Source organism: Gymnoscopelus microlampas (genome assembly GCF_963454915.1).
Source record: "Gymnoscopelus microlampas genome assembly, chromosome: 3".
NCBI classification, from domain to species: domain Eukaryota; kingdom Metazoa; phylum Chordata; class Actinopteri; order Myctophiformes; family Myctophidae; genus Gymnoscopelus; species Gymnoscopelus microlampas.
In genome coordinates, this window is record NC_139940.1 from 3,239,011 (window position 1) to 3,258,196 (window position 19,186).

Below are 19,186 nucleotides of genomic sequence, written 5' to 3' on the forward strand. Positions count from 1 at the left end.
ATGTACCTTAGGCCTCTTGTAAAAGCGGTTGGACAGCATGAATACCGGCAGCTATGTCAACTAAATTACACTTGTATTTCATTTGTTCCAGCGATACTCATGAGAGAACAGTACATCAGTTAACCCATTAAAGGACGACTTCACCACTTTTCAACACGTCTTCATATAATAGGTCCTCACTAATGCTCATGATAAAATGATACAATCTTTTTCTACTTGGTCTGTGTCTCAGAGGAGGGCTGTGGACAGTTCAGAAACCTGTCTACCATCTGTGTAACCATGCGTTAACCATGCGTTAGTATCTTATACTTTGGCTATTAAAACATTAGTGCAAATCTTTGAATATATATATATATTTTTTAAAGCGAACATTTTTTAACTCAAATCTTTCCTTCTGGGGGGTCCATGGAACAACACATTTTGAGATGGGGGTCCGCGGCCAAATACTTGACATGAAAAGGTTTGAGAACCACTGATATTATTATAGCAACATATGTTTAAAAAAAAAAAAAACTGCTAGGATTTAGCAGACATTTGTAGAATTCCCCCAGAAGCAAAGATTTGAGTTAAAAATGATATATTCAAAGATTTTTTCTTTGGATATTTTTTCAAAGAACCTTTCATGATTTTTCAAAAATAGCAGATCTACAAGCTTGTATATCTGGTATTTTTTAACAGCCATGGTATAAGACAATGGTTTAAGTGGTTAAAATCTTAAAATGGCACATGCTTTCCCCGTCTCAAGGAAGAAAACTCTAGATACAATTGTGGATGGTTTTGTATGCGTTACCAGAGAAATATAGACCAAGAGAAATAACAAGTGGCACCCATATACTTTATGCACGTTTCAGAGAATACGCAGCACCGTGAACATTCAGCTGACACATTTATTTTATATGAATGCACAAACTAAAATGTCAACCATAAAAAATATGCCTCAAGTGGTTTAAAGAACATCCTCTTCAAACCCCTTTTTTCATTTTTTATCTGTACAAGACATTAACAGCCAACACTACAATGAAACGTATCCCGTCATAAATCTTAAGGGGAGCAAAAGGCCAGGACACTAAAAAAAGGAACAATGCAGAATGTTTTTAAACCCGAAAAAGGTTGAACGACAAAACCTACCATATGTACCTAACATTTAATGGGAAAATACAAATGGACTAAAAAATAAAAGCCCCGTCGTCGTATTTACAAAGCCTTTACAGTGAGAGAAATTTTACATTATTTAACGCGGGAACAAAAGTGTATCAAAAAAGGTCACAGTTAACACTCACACCTGACCCCATCCAAAAAGGCTGATCCCGCTTAAAGAAACATCTCTGGACACCATGCGTTGTATTCACCGCACGATGTTACCATACCTTTATACAATATCATACAAGATTATGAACCACATCTATGGCTGTGGCAAGTATTGTTTTGCTTACAAAAATCAATTTGAAAAGGGTTCATTAAGGAGATGATGCCTTTCTATTAGTAGGATATACACTACTGCAAATGTTATTCCAACAACCGTTTTATTTCCCCAATTCAATTTGACATGTTCTTCTTTAGTCCAACAGTTTATGTACATGTGGGGTTTCGAGGGACCCTCAGCGTTCCTTGGAGGTTCCTTCCAACTACAACGTAGTAAGAATAACAATGTACAAAGCTACTGACAGTAGGGAGCAGCGGTCAGACGGAGGAGGGCCCCGCGTGGCTCTGCTGGTGCTCCTCCAGGAGGTGAGGGAAAGCGAACGCTTTGTCGCATTCGTTGCATTCGTACACGACCTGCCCGACGTGACTCTCCTCGTGCTGCCGGAGCAGAGACAGCTGCCGGAAGGACTTGTAGCACATGTGACAGCGGTGGTCCCCCGCGCCTTTCTCGGCGTGCTTCCTTATGTGCACGCTCAGGTCCTTCGCCGTGTCGAACGCGAGCTCGCACTGCAAACACTGGAACACAATCTTGTCCTGGGGCGCCATCTTCAGACGCTCCCGTCGCTCGTGCTCCCTCAGATACTTTTTCAAGACGAAGCCCTTCCCGCAGTATTGACATTTGAACGGGCGTTCGGCGCCATGCTGGCTGTCGTGACGCTCTATTAGTGGGCGTTCGGCGCCATGCTGGCTATTGTGATGCTCCATGAGACTGCTTTTGGACGCGAACTGCCGCGAGCAAAGGGAGCAGTCGTAGGAGTCCTCTCCGGTGACGTCGACGTCCGACTCGTCCCCCGATGCTTGCGCCGTAACGGCGGACCGCTGAGCCGGTGGATTTGAGCGGCCGGCGTCTGTCGCCGCGTTCCCGCGAGGAGGAGAGCAGCGGTGCTGGCGGAAGGCGTCGCTTCCCAAGTAACTGTTGCCGCACTCGGTGCATTCGAACTGAGTGGCTGCGGTCATGTGACAGCGTTCGTGTTCCTCCAGCTCGCTCTTGGAGGGATATGTCAGCTTGCACGTTTTGCATTCGTGGGTGTTCTCAGAATGAGCTGAAAAGTGATCCACCAACTTGTTGGGAGTGGAGAACTGTCGAGGGCATATTGGGCATTTGTAAAAATGTTCATCTTCATCCGTCCCACTAGCACTGCCTTTACCATCCTCCTCCTCCTCCTCGCCATGCTTCTTTATATGGCTGATGAAGCTCGCGCGATAGGAGAAATTCATACGGCACCGACTGCACTCCAATGCATAGGGTTGTGACTGTTGGTGGATAGCGTTGTGCTTTCTCAGGTGAGATGCAAACGCGAAATGTTTATTGCAGTCCGGACATGAATACGGTCTATCTCTCGACGGCTTGCAGCCGTGCTCTAAAACTTGGTCAGTGTCGTCGAAATGCTCAAAACAAATGCCACAGGACAGTTTTTCTTGGCTGGCTTTCGGAGGGCATTCAGAGGGAGACGCTCTGAGAGGCTTAGTTTTTTCTGGAGGAGGGAGATTGCTGGTCAACTCCTTGTGGCTTTTCCGGTGCTCGGCTCGACCGCTCTTGGAACGAAATGAGCGGTTGCATATGTCACATGGAAAGTGTTCTTCTTGGTGGGTGGCCGCCATGTGTTCTGCCAGCTGCGCAGGCCCCGGGAAAAAAAGGCTGCACTTGGTGCAGCGGTACGGACGACTCTTCCCATGCGAGTGCTTATGTTTGCGCAGCGCAAAGAGAGAGACAAAGCCCCTGCCACAGGTCTGGCACTGGAATTCAGACTTGTGCATTCGCTGATGCTGTTGCAGCTGGGATGCCTGGAAAAAGCACTTCCCGCATTCTGCACATTCATGGGGCTTTTCGCCGAGGTGAAATCGCTGGTGATCCTCAAGGCTCTCAAATGTGGGGAACGTCTTGCTACAGACATGACAGGGGAAGTAGGGTGCAGTGTCTGAATCATCGGTATCGCTATCTCCATCTCCGTCACCGTCGACATTGTCGTTTTCATCATCCGTCGAACTTTCCCCTGTGACACTGACCTCTATGCTATTATACGGTTTCTCAGCCTTCCTGTCCTCCTTTACGGCAGCAGAGAGAGGCTCATCTGTCTGAAATTCCTCGTGCCTCATCTTGTAGTGTCTGGCGAGTGATTTCTTTAAGGCAAAGCTCTTATCACAGATATGGCACGAGTGCACAGAATCTGGATGACTTTCACTGCAATGGTTACTTAATGCCCGGGTGTTCCAAAACCTTTGATTGCACATCTTGCAGTTGAATGGCCTGTTTGGATCATGACTCGTTCGATGGATATCGAGATCCGACTGGGAACAGAAGACCTTTCTGCAGTCGGGGCAACAGTATCTCTTAGTATCTCCGTGCATGTTGGTCATGTGCCTTAGAAGAGAGCCGTGACTGGTGAATGTCCTCCCACACTTATTACAACGCCTGTCTTTTATCTCCTGTTCTTCTCTGCCATGGTTTTCTAGGTGACTAATGAGCAGTAGGCCATCTGTGAAACTTTTATCACATTCTGAACACTGGTAACGTGCAGATTTCTTCCTGGTGGATACGCCACTTTGCTCTGCGTCCTCTGACGCCATGTCTGAGGCGGGTTCGTCTTTGCATTTAAAGTTGGTCTGCAAGACCCCTGTGCCTGTTGTCTGAGAACCCTGGTTGAAGACCAGAACCGGGTTCAGGGCTAAATCCATGTCTGCGGTGACAGAGGCGGTTTTATTTCTAAGTCTTGTGCATTTACCGCTATGTCTGCGATGTAGAGATTTATTCCAGAAGCCTTTGTTGCACGTCTTACAGGCAAACGGAAAACTCCTTGAATGTGAACGTAAATGGCCTTTCAGTGCTCCCATATGCATGAAGCGCATGTCGCACTTAGGGCACGGGAGGGGCTTTTCCACCTCATCATCTAAACCAGTGTCTGGATCAAACATGGGGTTAGCGTCACCCATCAGCTCTGTGCCATCTCCCATATCCAAAGGCTCTTCCTTGATTCTCACCATATTTGACAGCTGCTGTTGTAGGGGAGCGGTAGCCATTGGTGGCTCCTTAGAGGTGTCCTGCCTGTGTGTGCTTAGAAAGTGTTGCTGGAGCTGTGAAAACAACAAGAACCGGGAACCACAATAAGCACAAGAGAAGCCCTTTGGTGGGCTTTGAGGCGCGGGCTTTTGGTTGCGCTTTTGCAAGCTTGGCTGAGTCTTGCAACACTTGTGATGGGCTTCGAGTGCGTCTTCGGAGAAAATCCCGCCACACCTGTCACAAAGCACAGAGTACATTTCCTCTGTGTCACTTAAAGGGGCACTTAAAGGGCACTTGAAGGAATGCCGCCTTAAGTAATCCTTCCGGATAAATCGCTCACCGCACCGGTCACAGCCAAACGGTTTCTCGCCTGTGTGCAGACGGGTGTGCGATGTCCGTTGCCCGATGGTGGTAAAGGATCGAGGGCAATATTTACACACATATTTCTTCTTTTTGTCAGGATATTTCTGGATCCGCTGTAACAATCGACTTGTCGCTCCTGGATGTGGTTTTGTCACATTTCCTGTCTGTCTTTGGCATTTCACAAGGCTGTTATGTCTTTTGAGAGATTTGTCTGTAGTGAATGACGCGCCACAGCGTTTGCAAACAAAGGATTTCTCTGAATCATGGACCATAGCAAAATGTCTGGCCAAATTACTTTGACTGGACAAGATTTTAAAGCAGACGCTGCACTCAAATCTCTGATCCTCTTCCTCGTCCTCTTCCATCTTTGATAACTCAAGTTTATTTTTCCAGCCTTGTCCGACATCATCTAAACTGATCTTGGGTACACAAACTTGTAATCGCAGTCGTTGCCCTTTACAGCGACTCTGGTGCACACTCATATGATCATGCCTTGAGAAGCAACTGCCACAGGTTTTACATCGATATGGGTTTACTTCAGTGTGTGTCAGAATGTGGTGCCGCAGGTTCCGGGATTTCACGAAGGTCTGTGTGCAAAATTTACATTTGTATTGACCTTCAGCTTGCTCTTTGACACTTGATGTTCTCAACAACTCTGTTCCTAGCGGAGTCTTGGCCACTGAATGCCCTTCTCTGTAAATGCCATCACAGAAAGCTTCATGCTGAAAACACATGGCCTGGTAGGTGTATCTCTTTCCACAGTGCATACATGAATAAGGCTTTTCCCCAGCATTAGTAGTGAGATGTTGCAAGAGAAGCGAGCTTCCACCGCTATACTCACTAGTGGTGAGTTCTTGCTCTCCATTGCAGTTTTTCATATGTGATGTAAGCTTTGTAAATCCATAGAACTGCTCACATTTTGGGCACGACAACAAGGAGTTGATCTTGTGGCCACGAAGGTGGTTTCTCAAACGGTTTGTTCTTGTAAACGTCCGTGGACAGTAGGAACATTTTACCTTTTTTCCACGCTCCCCTCCTCTTTTCATGCCTGGGCATTTACTATTACCTGACCATTTACCACGGTGAAGGTGAAGTTCACGTTTTGTGTCAAAAGTTTCTCTACAGCCGCCACATGGAAAAGAGTCATCTTCATCATGATCGATCAGATAGTGGCTCTGGAGAGATTGGGCATCGGGAAATACTTCATTGCATTTTGAACACTGAACCTGCTTTTGAGCTTTTTGCACTCTCTGGTCCGCTTTGTGTTGGGAGGCCATATGTCTGAGCAGATACACAGGGTATTGGAACTGCATCGGGCAGTCTGGGCACTTGAGCATTCCCTTTTTGACATGGCTCTGTCTGTGCTCAATCAAATCCCCAATGGTCGGAAGGATCTTTTTGCAAGTAGTGCACTGTATCCTTCGCTGATGAGTTTTCTTATGAGAAGAAAGATGGGTATGTTTCTTAAACCGCTTTCCACATTCCAAACAATGGTACGGTTTCTCGCCTTTGTGATTGCGTTGATGTTTCATCAATGAGGTTGTGTTATCAAAACATTTCCCACAAAAGTGACACATGAAAGGGTGGGCTGGTGGGCTGGTACTGGTTTCATCTGTGGAGGATGTCTTCTTACACTCTCTGGTGTTCTCACTCTTTTCACCGTTCAATTTTGTTTGCTTAGAGGCTGAATCTCTGTACCCGATATTCTGTTCGCCAGTGGTTCTATGCTTCTGCATGTGCTTATATTTTCCAGAAGCATGGAAAAAGGTAGCTGGGCAAAGATTGCAGCGGTAGCGGCGGTAGCTGTTGACGTGAAGGGGGTCTGAAGGTGGAGGCGAGTCCTCTGTTTGTTTCTTTGCTTTTCTTGGCTTGTAGACATATGAAAAGGCTGTGTTCCTGAACCTGAACAACTTGCCAGTCATTTTAAATATCTCATGTTTCTTCATATGTCTGTATTTCCCAGAAGCATGGGCAAAAACTGCCGGGCAATGATTGCACTGGTAGTGTGGCTTGTCCTCAAGCGAAGTTGAAGTCGGAGGCAATTGCTCAGATTTTCGTTCCGTCTGGCGTCTGGTGTTTACCTTTTTCTTTGCCATTCGAGGCAATTGGTCTGACTTGTGTCTGACCTTGATGTTCCTTGCCAGTTGTAAGACAAATTCTTTTAGGCAAGTGTTTTCTATATGTCTCTTTCTGTTTGGCGCAAATGAGAAACTTGCTCGACACAAGGGACATCCAAATCTACTTCCAATTTTCCATTTGCCACCAAATGTCAAATCTCGGACACAGTCGCGCAGATGCCGAGCCCTGTTGTAAGACCACATAAAATTACGTGGACAGAGAGGGCATTTATACTTTCCAGCTTTTTCTTTTTCAGTTTCATCCTCAAGGAGATTCCCCTTCATCTCTGCAGATGAACTTGTTCCACTGTTCCACTGAAAATAACTCTTGGTCCTATTCTTCCCTCTGTGCACATTGTACTCATGTTTCTGGCGTTGCTTGAGAGTGGCGAACCTTTGAGAACAATAGGTGCATGTTTTTGACTTGCGAATATCTACAAGCTTCACATAGCATTCACGGATGTGGGCGCTGTTGGATACTGTGTCCTTCCGGTCTGTTTTTTTTAATTTTCTGATAACGGCAGCCAAGTTTTTAGATTTCGCAGAAGATTTCGCTGCAGATTTCAATGTAGGCGACGCTTTAAATTTCACTTTACGTTCAGCATTTGGGCCCAGACACCGACCAGGTATAGCCACATGTCTTCGCAGGCTACCTGCCTGTGAAAAATACCAACTGCATACACCACACCTGTATGGCGTTTTGCCTGTATGACTTCGCATATGCCTGATAAACTGATATAGTTTGTGGAACGATTGCTTGCAGATTCCACAAATCTTTTTAAGACTTTTTGCTCTCTTTGGTGAGGGAGTGTCATATGAGAGTTCAGTGGCCTCATCACTTGCAAAGCACATGTGTTTTTGTGCTTGCCCGTTAAAATAGGTGTCACAGGTTTGACAAAAATGGAACTTTTTATTGAAATGCCTACGATGGTGGTGTTCAATTACATGATCCATGCTTTCGGTAGTAAGTTCGCAATCTGCACACTGATATGTCTGCTTGACGCTGTCTCTGGGTTCTAAGTGCTCCAAAACTACCACAGGTTGCAGACGTTTTCTCATTTGAACAGAGGTCTTCAGAAGAGGAGTTGCCTGCTCCTTTGTGGTTTGACTGTTCTCTAGTGGAGCAGATTCAGAGTCTGTTTCATCATCTCCTGATGACAGCGGTTCACCGTACCACAAGTCAAGTTTGGGCTGCTCCTGTTCAGAAGTTCCATCCGCCTCTTGAAGTGATTCTCCAGCAGGAACAGTGTCATCAACACTTTGTAGCTCTACTGCTACTTGGCTCTGTTGTGGCGTTCGTTCTTCTTGGTCCATGGCCTCTTGGTTCTGTGGTGTTGGTTCTTCTTGGTCCATGGCCTCTTGGTTCTGTGGTGTTGGTTCTTCTTGGTCCATGGCCTCCTGGTTCTGTGGTGTTGGTTCTTCTTGGTCCATGGCCTCCTGGTTCTGTGGTATTGGTTCTACTTGGTCCATGGCCACTTGGTTATGTTGTGTTGGTTCTACCTGGTCTATGGCCGGTTGGCTCTGTTGTGTTGACTTTGACTGGTACATGGCCTCTTGATTTTTTCGCTTTGAATTTTCCTGGACGGTGGCCACTTCATTTTGTTGCGATGGCTTTTCCTGGTCCATGGCCACCGGGTTCTGTTGCATTGACCTTTCCTGGTCCAAGGCCACTTGGTTCTGTTGTGTTGTATTTTCCTTGTCTACAAAACAGGATATTTCCCCTTTATCTGTGGGACATGCCCTGTCATTTTCCAAGCAGGGCTTTGGTTCTGTTATTGAGTAATTTGTGTCTAAACAGGGCTGTTTGACATTGCATTCTTTAGGGTTTATGCCATCGTCGGCTGAAATACAAACTTTGTCCTCGAGACGATTACTGAGAATGTTGTCCTGTGAACTACTTTCATCATCTTGAATGCTGCTTTCCAAACGATGAATGTCAGAGTTAGGAGTAGTATCTTCCTTCAGCTTATCGGCAGCATCTTGAGAATGTGACAAGTTCCCCTGTGAATCAAAGGGTTCAGAGACGGACTGCACAGCTTCTTTGTGATCATCCTTCTTTGTAACATAGTCTTTATCTTGACTAGCTGTGGAGGCAAGACTTGGAGCTACGTTTTCCTCTTCATCACAAGCTTTTTCGTTTTCTTTGTCATTTCCTTTAACTGCATCAACTAGATTACCTTCTCCATCACCAACATCATCAGGTATACTATTTGATGCAACTACTGTAGTCTTTTGGGATTCATTTTGTTGGCGACATAACTGTTCTTCCTCTTTGCCATCTGGGTCATCCGATGACTTGAGATGGCCAGATGATTCCTCCTCCGCAACATCCTCAGGTGACTTTTGATGGCCATTAGAATCCTTCTCCGTTATAGGCTCAGATGACTTTTGATGGCCATTAGAATCCTTCTCCGTTATAGGCTCAGATGACTTTTGATGGCCACTAAATTCCTTCTCCGTTATAGGCTCAGATGACTTTTGATGGCCAGATGGTTCCTCCTCCGCAACATCCTCAGGTGACTTTTGATGGCCAGATTGTTCCTCCTCCGCTACATCCTCAGGTGACTTTTGATGGCCATCAGAATCCTTCTCCGTTATAGGCTCAGATGACTTCTGATGGCTTTTTGAAACCTTCTCCGTTACATCGTCAGATGACCTTTGATGGCCTATTAGATCCTCCTCCATTACAACCTCAGACGAGTTTTGATGACCATCTAGATCCTCCTCCATTACATCAGAGTTTTGAGAACCGACTAAATGGCCGTCGATCAGCTTCTCCTGCACGATGGCTCCACCTTTGTCCTCCACATCTTTCATCTTTTGTTTGTCGTTTTGACATGCATTAACGTGCTCAACGGCATCCTGCAACATTGTTTCACTCTCTGAAGCCATCGCACTTTTAGCATGGTTGGAGAATTGGTCATTTCCTGAAGACGTTCGCGCAGTTTCTGCCGGTTCCGTCCTGTCCTGTTCATGATCAGACAGCGTTTCTTTTGTGTCGGTCTTTGACAGAGACATACTTTGGACGTTTCCTGCCACTTCGGGCCTGTTCTGTTCACGGTCTGACAGCTTTTGTTTTGTTTCAGTCTTTGACAGCGATAGACCGTGGACATTTTCTGTAGTGTCCATCCTGTCTGGTTCCCAATCGGACCCTGGTTCTGTCTCAGTGTTTGACAGAGATAGACTTTGTATGTTTTCTGTAGTTTCCGTCCTGTCCTGTCCAAAATCAGACAGCTTTTGTTTTGTCTCAGTCTTTGGCAGAGACCGACTTTGGACATTTTCTGTAGTTACCGTCCTGTCCGGTACAATACCAGACAGCTTTTGTTTTGTCTCAGTCTTTGACAGACACCGACTATGTACAGTTAAGGGAGTACCTGACGTCTTACCACTGCACAAACTTTCCAACGGAGATGGAATATGGTCAGTGGACATTGAAGGCCATAGATGAGTGCTGTGGTGCTTAGCAACATCGACATGATAGGCCGATTTGACCAAATTACTGTTCATGAATTTACAGGATGGCCTAATGTCATTGAGATCTGCTTCTGAGCAGCTACTGACGTCCGAGTACTCCTCGAGAAAAGGTGACGGTGAATTGAGCAATCCATACTCTTGCTTAAGTTCCGCCGCAAAAGTTGAGTGGTCTGGAGTGGCAAAATGGTGTGGAGGGGGAAATTCCTCTGGGGCAAAGTTCGGAATGTTATAGTCTTTGACCGTTTGTTGCTGATTAGCTTGCCATGGGACATTCCCGTAGTAGTTTGAGTAAACGGCACCTGAACTGCTAAGACCAGAGTCTGGGTAAAAGTTTGTACCAAAGTTCATGTTTGTTGGAGGGCTTTCATGAGAAGACACCATGCTGGGAAAGCCATGATGTCCACTTAAGTTGTCTATATGCGGGGATAGGTTCCCCTCAGCATCTAAAGGTACTCTCAAGGTGCTTGCGTCTGATGAGGGCGGTGCAAGATTATGAAAGTAAGAATCCCAACCATGCGCCATTGTCTCCAGGGGGCTGAACTCCGGGGCTTAACTCCTTTCTTTGACACCTGAGAAACAAGCACACGAAACAACAACATGTTAGAAAGACAACATTAATGATGCTGCTGCAGTGAATACAACATAAACACAATGGAATTGTGACTACTCAGAGTTTGAACAGGGAAGCCAGATACTCACCACTCCTACATGGCCGGGCATGGGCCACATCCAGAGTTGAAGTTGAGTTGAAGTTGAAGATCCATGCGGATGGGGGTTACATCGCCAACAGCAACCTAGAACAACAGGCATTCAGGTTTAGTCTGTTATTCTAAACATGATATACAAGATATAAAAGAGATGATAGGTCTTGTATAGCAACATTAATAACAAAAAATGGTATGCGACTTAACCCATTGAGACCTGAAGCCGATTCTACATGTCTCCTAAATCTCAACAGTATTCTGAAAAACGTATGTTTCTATATCAGTGGTGCTCAATCTTTTTCATGTCATCTCAATTATATGTATTTGGCTGCGGACCCCCATCAAAATATGTTGTTCCAGAGACCCCCAGAAGCAAAGATTTGAGTTAAAAATGTTCGCTTTACAACAATATATATTCAAAGATTTGCACACATTTTCACGATTTTTCAAAAATAGCAGATCTACAAGCTCGTAGCGCGGCACTCGGCGCCGCGCTATGAGCTTGTATATCTGCTATTTTTGAATAGCCCAAAGTGTAAAATAATGCTTTTTAGCTCAAATCTAAAAATGACACAGTTCCAGGTCTTAATGGGTTAAGCCTGAGCCTAGTATAAAAGAAACCCTAACTCGATCAAGTGCCTACAAAGGACGTCCAATAATCAGTTTGTCTGTCATGAGTCTTGCACAGCTCTGGTCGCAGCCATAGCTACAGTCTTCTTTACCTTATTATGAAAGAAAGAAGCTGTTCACCCCTAGACGATGGCAGGAAAACAGATTTCACCTCAAGGAGAGCCTTTGAATCAGGTTCTTTATCTTTGCACTCATTAACCACCTGCACTTCATATGGTTGAGCAGAGTCTCTCAGCGCTCTATACTAGTGTACTAGGCGTCTTATCCGTTTTCTCTTATCTCTTTTCAAGGAGGTCCCAAACAAACATCTGGTGTCAGACCCCAATCAACAGGTCCCTGGCACCAACCTCCCAAGGAGACAATGGTCGACACTCAATCGATTCAGGACTGGACATGGCCCCTGCTTGGCCAGCCTTCACAAAATGGGGCAGTAGCCCAAGCCCACTGTGTGCTTGTGGAGAGGAGCAAACTACGGAGCACATCATAGAAGTGTGTCCTCTCCAAAGACTGAAAGGAGGATTAGTCACCCTCCATACAATCTCTCAAGAACAGATTCTTCTCTGCGTTAGAATCTGTCGGTAGCCGTGTTGACAACCTGTGCGCATTGGTTTCAAGTGGGCGTGCCTTCAGATCAGGAAGCAGGCCGCGCTTTACCCAATCAAATGTAGTGGGCGGGATTCACGTGTCCGTCTATCCTTCCCTACTAGAAACGAACCAAAACTAATTTAACAATAGCGTCCGCGGAGCAGACAAAACCACGGAAAGATATTCACATTTTAACTTACTCTTTCATCATAGAAACAAGTGGGGCTTATAACCAAAACCATCCATGTTCTCTGGGAGAAGTGGTGTTAGTGTTCCGTGTAGAAATATTGTTAGTGGGAATGAAAACGTAGTCGCACCAACCGGAAGTGATGCGCTGAAGGCAGACACAAACCCCGGTTTCCCTGCGCACTGGTGTTACGTTATCTTCCTGCCAGACCCAACAGACATAGAACAAACAGCAGAGGTCGCTGTTTTTCATTTTCAGTTGGGTCTGGCTACGCGAGACTACGCTCCATACAGCAGACCAGGAGGCAACTGCTTGGCTTAAGGACTTTGCATTGGCTAAATACAAAATATCAGTTTTCTGTTAGTGTGGGAAAAGCGGAAAATAGCCGATCGGCAAGCTCACATTGTGATCTGCTATTTTCTGCGAAAGCTTTCCCCGCGATACGGATGATGATGGGGTCTAAGTGGTTGAATTATCTAGTAAGAGTAGTTTGTCAGCTTCTGCTCCATCACATTACACAGAAACCAAGTTTTACAAGCATAAAAAAACAACAACAACAACAACCAGAAGATAGATCTCACATTTCCATGGTGGAGGAAGCAAGCTGCACATGTTCACAGGGCTTTCTGTACGTTGCATTTGATTTCATAAAGAATACCACAAGTAAAAAACAATTTGGTCAAAGCTTTTATCCAAGATATCATGGCTGAGACAGATATTCAAGGAGGGAGTTATTAAGAGTGCATAGACTAGGGATGTGTCGAATTTTCAACAACCATCTCAATGGTCATCACAAAAACAATCAAATGACCGTCAAAACCATGTTTTTTAGGTATTGATGTGCATACGGTATTCAGTTGCTGTAACGACAGCAACTTCCCTCGTTTTCCCTCTATCCATCCATCACAAATATTTCTGCATCAAACTCATCCTCTCTCCTTTCCTCAAAGACAAGTGCCCAGTGTTCACAAGCTAAACTCACCCACCATTCCAAAGCAGGAGGGTGGATGGATCTTTGCGTTCGGGTGATGCTGGTAACCCACTGGATTTAGCAGAGAAAGTGTGCCGAATTTGCCTGGGCACCATATCAGTGAAAACGGGAAAACAGCCACAATCTCAGGAATCACCCGAGAAAGAAACATCCTGCCAACCCTGAAATACATTCCCAATGCTCCTCAACAGCAGCCCCAAGCATCAATACAATATAAACGGGACAGTGAGAAACAAGAGACCACGTGACCAACATAATGACAGAGTATCTAGTCTGTGATTTGGTGCCGTTTTGGACAGTAGATAAACCGGCATTCAAAAACTTGCTCCACAAATGGTAAATGGTGCATTCATCTAGCATCTTTCTCCAAAGCTCTTTACTGTGTGTGCATTACATTCACACACGCCGACGGCGGAGGACACCATGCACTTAACCCCCAACTGCTCATCGGGGGGGCAGTTAGGGGTTAAGTGGTTAAGTGTCTTGCTCAAGGATACTTCGAAACACAGCTTCCCAATTCCAAGACGGCCACTCTTAGCTCCTGAGCCAGTGGCAATCTGATAAACAGTAATACGGTATGAGACAATGGGTTGAAAAAAAGGACTGCAAACCTGAGCCTGTACATTTTTCTGCAACTGTGGCCAAGTCCAATGTTTTCCAGTTTTTCTTTTTCGGGCAGTTATTTTTTATTTTGTCCCAATCTAGTCATTTATGCTAATTCCCCCCTTCCCTGCTAAATCCTACAGCTGCCTGGTCCTTGGGAGATCACAGACAACCAAGTGAATCCTGATACACGTGCCTTCAAGGCCGCTTCTTTTCACATGGCAGTGAGGATTTTCACAGGGACACTTAAAGCAGCAGGACACTTTCCCAGAGGTTCGGGTTGTGTAGTTACAAGAGTTCTCAAATTCTGCCCGAAACCGACCCTACCTGACGTGTTTGGGCCGGGCCCAAAATCTATGCTAATTAGTCGGGCCGGGCCGAGCCTCGGGTTCCAGCAGTGGATGCAGCTCAAAGTGAACTTTACTCGGGTATCTAGTTTGTAGCCTTCCGACCTTCCTAACCCCTGTCAAAAATCGGCGATCGAAAATCTGGGCAAGTGGCCGTTTTCAAGATGTTTGGGCCATTATCTCTGGAACGGAAGATCCGATCTGCTCAGTTCAAAGCTTGTTGGATGCACGACTTTGAGGACATTAAGCACACAATGACGTTTCTGATTTGTCGGGTTTTCGGTGCCTAAAAGTATGGTAATTGTTCGGGCCGGGCTGAGCCTCGGGGAGGCCCAGTAGGGCCCAGTTAAGGCCGGGCTATAATTTTCAGGCCTGTTGAGAACTCTAGTAATTACCTTGTTGTGATAGAACCATTCTAATTGGCGAGATATCTTGCTCTGTTGTGCCGTTGATTAGAAACAAAAATAGCCTCCTCGTGAGTCGTTGACTTACGCTGTACAGTGAAACAGCTATCAAAGTCACAGCACATGAACAAATGCAAAACAAGCTGATCCCGCATATATTTAACATCACAAAACCCAGTACGGTATTTGTATAAAAAAAAAATCTAAAGCTAAAGAAGGTAAATACACAACTCAAACCTCTACCAAAGGGTCCTTTGGAAATGGAAGCGCATGCTATTTCCTCCAACTTCCACACCCCATTGAAAGAGATCAACCTCCCCGCCCGGGTTCCCTCCCACAAACAAGGCCAATTGTGACGGCCAGCCAAGCCGGAGGCACCGCGGAGGATTCCAACCCCTATAGACTCTGTGGTGTTGGGCAAGAACTTTACCCCTGCACCAGTTGAGTGCACTTGTGGTCCAGTATTAACATGACCCCCGTACATGAGTCTGATGCTGCGTTTACACTGGCAGATACAAAAGATACAAAGCTACACAGCATCTGAAGTTGGCTGTATCTTTGTATCTTCATGTCGCAGGGTTCCATTGAAAGTGAATGGTTGGCTGTATCTTTGTAGCTGCCAGTGTAGACTGCCCTAGCGTGGCTCATATCTGGCATAAAGGGGCGGGTTTAACATCTCCGGAGAGAGAATGCGTGTGATCCCATTGGTTCACCGTCAGCCCCCGCCCTGTCAACACAACATTTGGAGCGACGCCCACAGCACTCTGGTTGGTCGGGTAAATGAAACACTTCCTATACCCGGAACACCGACTCGCTGGTCCAGGCTTTTATTTTTTAGCAAAACTAAAAAATAAAAGCCTGGAGATCGAGGCTACTGCCAGTGTGAACGCAGCATGAAGGTGTGTGATCACCAAAGTATTTGTTTGAGCGGCGCAATTACATACAAAGTCAATGCAAAGATGCGACTTGGTGCGACGTTGCATCGAGCGGCGCGAACTGCATCTTCGCTCCAGCTGGAAAATTTCAACTGAGGCTAAGTTCACCACCCCCCCCCCCCCCCCCCGCCCAACAACGCGACCAAAGTAGAGCGATTCAAACGACTAGAAAGATATTTTATCTTTCAGCGCACCTTTACCGCCAACTACATCTCATCAAGATCCTCGAGGTCCCGCCTCGAGGTCATAACCGGCAGATGCCCGAAAAGCGGCGAACCTGGCAGAGAGCCTGGACCAGATCAAAACTGGCCTGCATCAGCACAGATAGTTGGGTTAATGTTATTGTGGCTGTAGTGAGTGAGGCAACTTGGATGGCTCTGGCTCAACTGTTTTGGCCATAATTTACACCTGCACACACCTATACAAATGGTGTTGCGCCCTCCTGTTTCCGAACAGGCCCGGTTATTATGGGTACATGCAGAAGTTTAATTTAGGCATTCTAACACGTTTGGGGGTAAAAAGAGAGCCTGCGTCACATGCAAGAAGGTTCCTGGGTAGGTATAGCATTTTGTTTTGTAGGAAATATGACAGCTGACATGCAAGATGTTCCTATACTCCGCATCTGATGTCGTGGATCCAGAGACGGCCTTTACAGTCGTCAGCTAAACAGCTGCACACGCTGCCTTAAGCGACGTCCCCGTTCCTTCTCCCCGGCATTTCTGCTCATCAGGTTCTCCTTTCCTCATAAAAAGAGCCATTTCAGACTGGCCCACTCACTGCCTGTCAGGGGGAAAGCCAGTCAAGAGGGAGCTCCCCCGCCTCCTCCCCCCCCCCCCCCCCCCCACCAGCCCCTGTTATTATAGCTGTAAGTCTCTCGGTTTCTACAGGCAACCAAACTGCCGCAGTCTGACTATGATGTGTGTCACCTTGAGGCCAGTCTCATGCGGCCGGGGCCCTTGAGGAGGAGACCAGCGCTGCAGTCTCGCTCCACTCTGAATGGAGGGAGGGAGGGAGGGAGGTCTGGGGAACCGCACACTGGAAATGGTGGATAGAAAGAGCAGGCAGCAGCGGCTCACTCTGTCAGGCGTGGCTAAACCGAGAGTGAGCGGTGACGTAGTGTTAGAACCAGAATCTGGATTCCCCCCACCCTTTTTTTTTTTACAGCTCTGCCAAGGCCCTGCCCATATACTGCCTATTGCCACATTCCCCAGGCTTTATTTCTGAGGAAGCAAGGGCTGGGATCTGAGGCCTACACGCCTTCCTGTTCCCCTCCTTTTCTATGGAAATCATAGTAACTAGTAATCCATTGTTCCTCCAGAGGTTTACCATAGCTCCTTGAGAGAGAGAGGACCAGGTCAGAATGTTAGTGGACATGTCTACGTAGGAAATATAATAATAATAATAATTCCTTTATACAGTAGTGATAAAGACAAGCAATTTTTTGGCAGTTTGGCTCCTTGCTGTATAAATATTCATTAACCACTTGAACCCAACGTTCCTGTTATGGGCACGTCATGATAGGCGAACATTCCGCCAAAAAAACAGCAGATCTACAAGCTCACAACCCTGTCACAACGTGACGTGTTGTGAGCTTGTAGATCGGCTATTTTCGGCAAAGGCCAATTGGTGTTGAGGGAAAAGTAGAGAGCCCCAGGGGACCCCCGTCAAGTGGTTACAATTCCCTGAATGGTGGAATGGGTTTCCACCGACGTCTATGGCCCTCCTCTACCTCTACATTCAGGGCAAAGAGCAAAAGCTGAACTCTCTACCTCCGTGGTTCCTTTCCTTTTATCATGAGAGGCGTGGCCAAAGGCAATCATCTCTTTGTGTAGAGTTTCAACGAGCTTATTGGTCAAGATCTGAGCTAGTACTGCCAAATATGGTAATACTGAAGCATGAGCAAGTAAACAGGACAGCAGACGGTTGCTGTTCCCGTTACATTTCTCAGTAAAATGGTAGATGATGCATTTATATAATGCCTTCATCTAAGTAGTGTGCATTATTACATTCACCCATTCACAAACCACCGACAGCAGAGGAAACCATGCAAGGCACCAACCATTCTCATTGGTAGCAGTTAGGGGTTCAGTGTCTTGCTCAAGGACACTAACGCAGAGGGAACCGGGGATCAAATCTAGAACCTTCTGATTGATTCCCAAGCAGCCCTTCTAACTCCTGAGCCACAGTAAAACACACAGTAAAGAATTACTCATTCTATTCCAAGTTTTTACAGAATAGAATAGAATAGAATTCTATAAATAGTCTTCTTTCAATGGTTTGAACATCCAAGTCCATCAGGGGGCCATGCCTTCCAACACCACTTAGGACTGTCTCATTACAGCATAGGATTACATTGGGGTTGCCTGGTTTTGGCAACATTTCAAGGAAACAGGTTCCTTTGGTTGTAATGTATAGGATATCCCACAAAGACATGTGGTGAGGCCACAAGCCTTCATCTGCTTATTGTAATGGTTTATTTAAAATTAACTTCCTTAGCTCTGGCTTCTTCCAAATACAATGAAAAAACTGATCAAAAACAACAGCTCAACATAATCTTTCTGAAACTTTTAGAAATATATCGAGGAAGAGTCACGCTTTATTGGTAGTGATAAAAGACAGAGCTTCCAGCACCATACATTGTGAACCACTCGGCAGATTCACATCGTCAACGAACCGCAGTCCATGATGTTCTAAAAAGGTACAAATGTTGACCAAAGGGTTTCACCGATGCTGCATTGGTGGCAATATCTCAATGCCACAAAGCAGAAACAGGAGGAGTTGGACAGGGCTCACTCTAAAACTAGAAATAGGAGCAGAATTCAGAAGGTGGCGAGACCTACAGGAGAGAGAGTGTATGACCGAAGATAGACGTGGGGCTTGCATTGTTATAATTGGACACAACAAGGTGTTTGGGGAAGCAGGAGAAGGATCTATGAATGCAGAAACCCAGTGGCCAGTCACTACTAAACTCATGCCTACAAATGTAGAAAGAGCCCTTCTCTGACATGCTACAGCCTCACCTTACACAACACTCTGATTGACAATTAAAGCCACTTGATTGTGCCAAAAACAAATACAGTAGTAGGGGACGATACAGTAGTCAAGGTAAGATATGCTAATGTAAGCAAATGTGTAGCCAAGAGGACAGGTCTATGTCAGTCAATAGGTCAATAGTGTGCGCTCCCTAGACAGAGGTGGGTGCGTCTAGGTGACCTAGACGCAATCAATGTCGGAAACCATGCAAGGATGAATTTTGCAGCTGAATTATTTAACCGTGTCTGCCATTTGCTCATGGTTATGTCAATATATTGTGATATCTCAACTACCAAACAGCATTTCAGCAATTATAACCCACATTTAGGTTCAGGGATTGTAGAGCAAGTGAAGCAGGGTTGTGCGCAAAACAACCAAACCGGCTTGGAACAA

At 45.9% G+C, this 19,186-nt stretch overlaps 1 protein-coding gene across 2 annotated transcripts in view; it reads right to left on the reverse strand.

Annotated features, from left to right (window-relative positions):
• Positions 1–869: 869 nt before the first annotated feature.
• The window catches only part of znf1035 (zinc finger protein 1035), a 35,198-nt gene continuing 16,881 nt past the window's right edge, over positions 870–19,186 (reverse strand). For both annotated transcript variants that reach the window (XM_084051775.1, XM_084051774.1), the window contains exons 4-5: positions 11,074–11,168; positions 870–10,943 (exon numbers count right to left, since the gene is read on the reverse strand). In XM_084051775.1, coding sequence (XP_083907901.1) covers positions 1,681–10,896 — 9,216 coding nt within the window. In that variant the 5' untranslated portion in view covers positions 10,897–10,943; positions 11,074–11,168 and the 3' untranslated portion in view covers positions 870–1,680. The remainder of the gene's footprint in view (positions 10,944–11,073; positions 11,169–19,186) is intronic.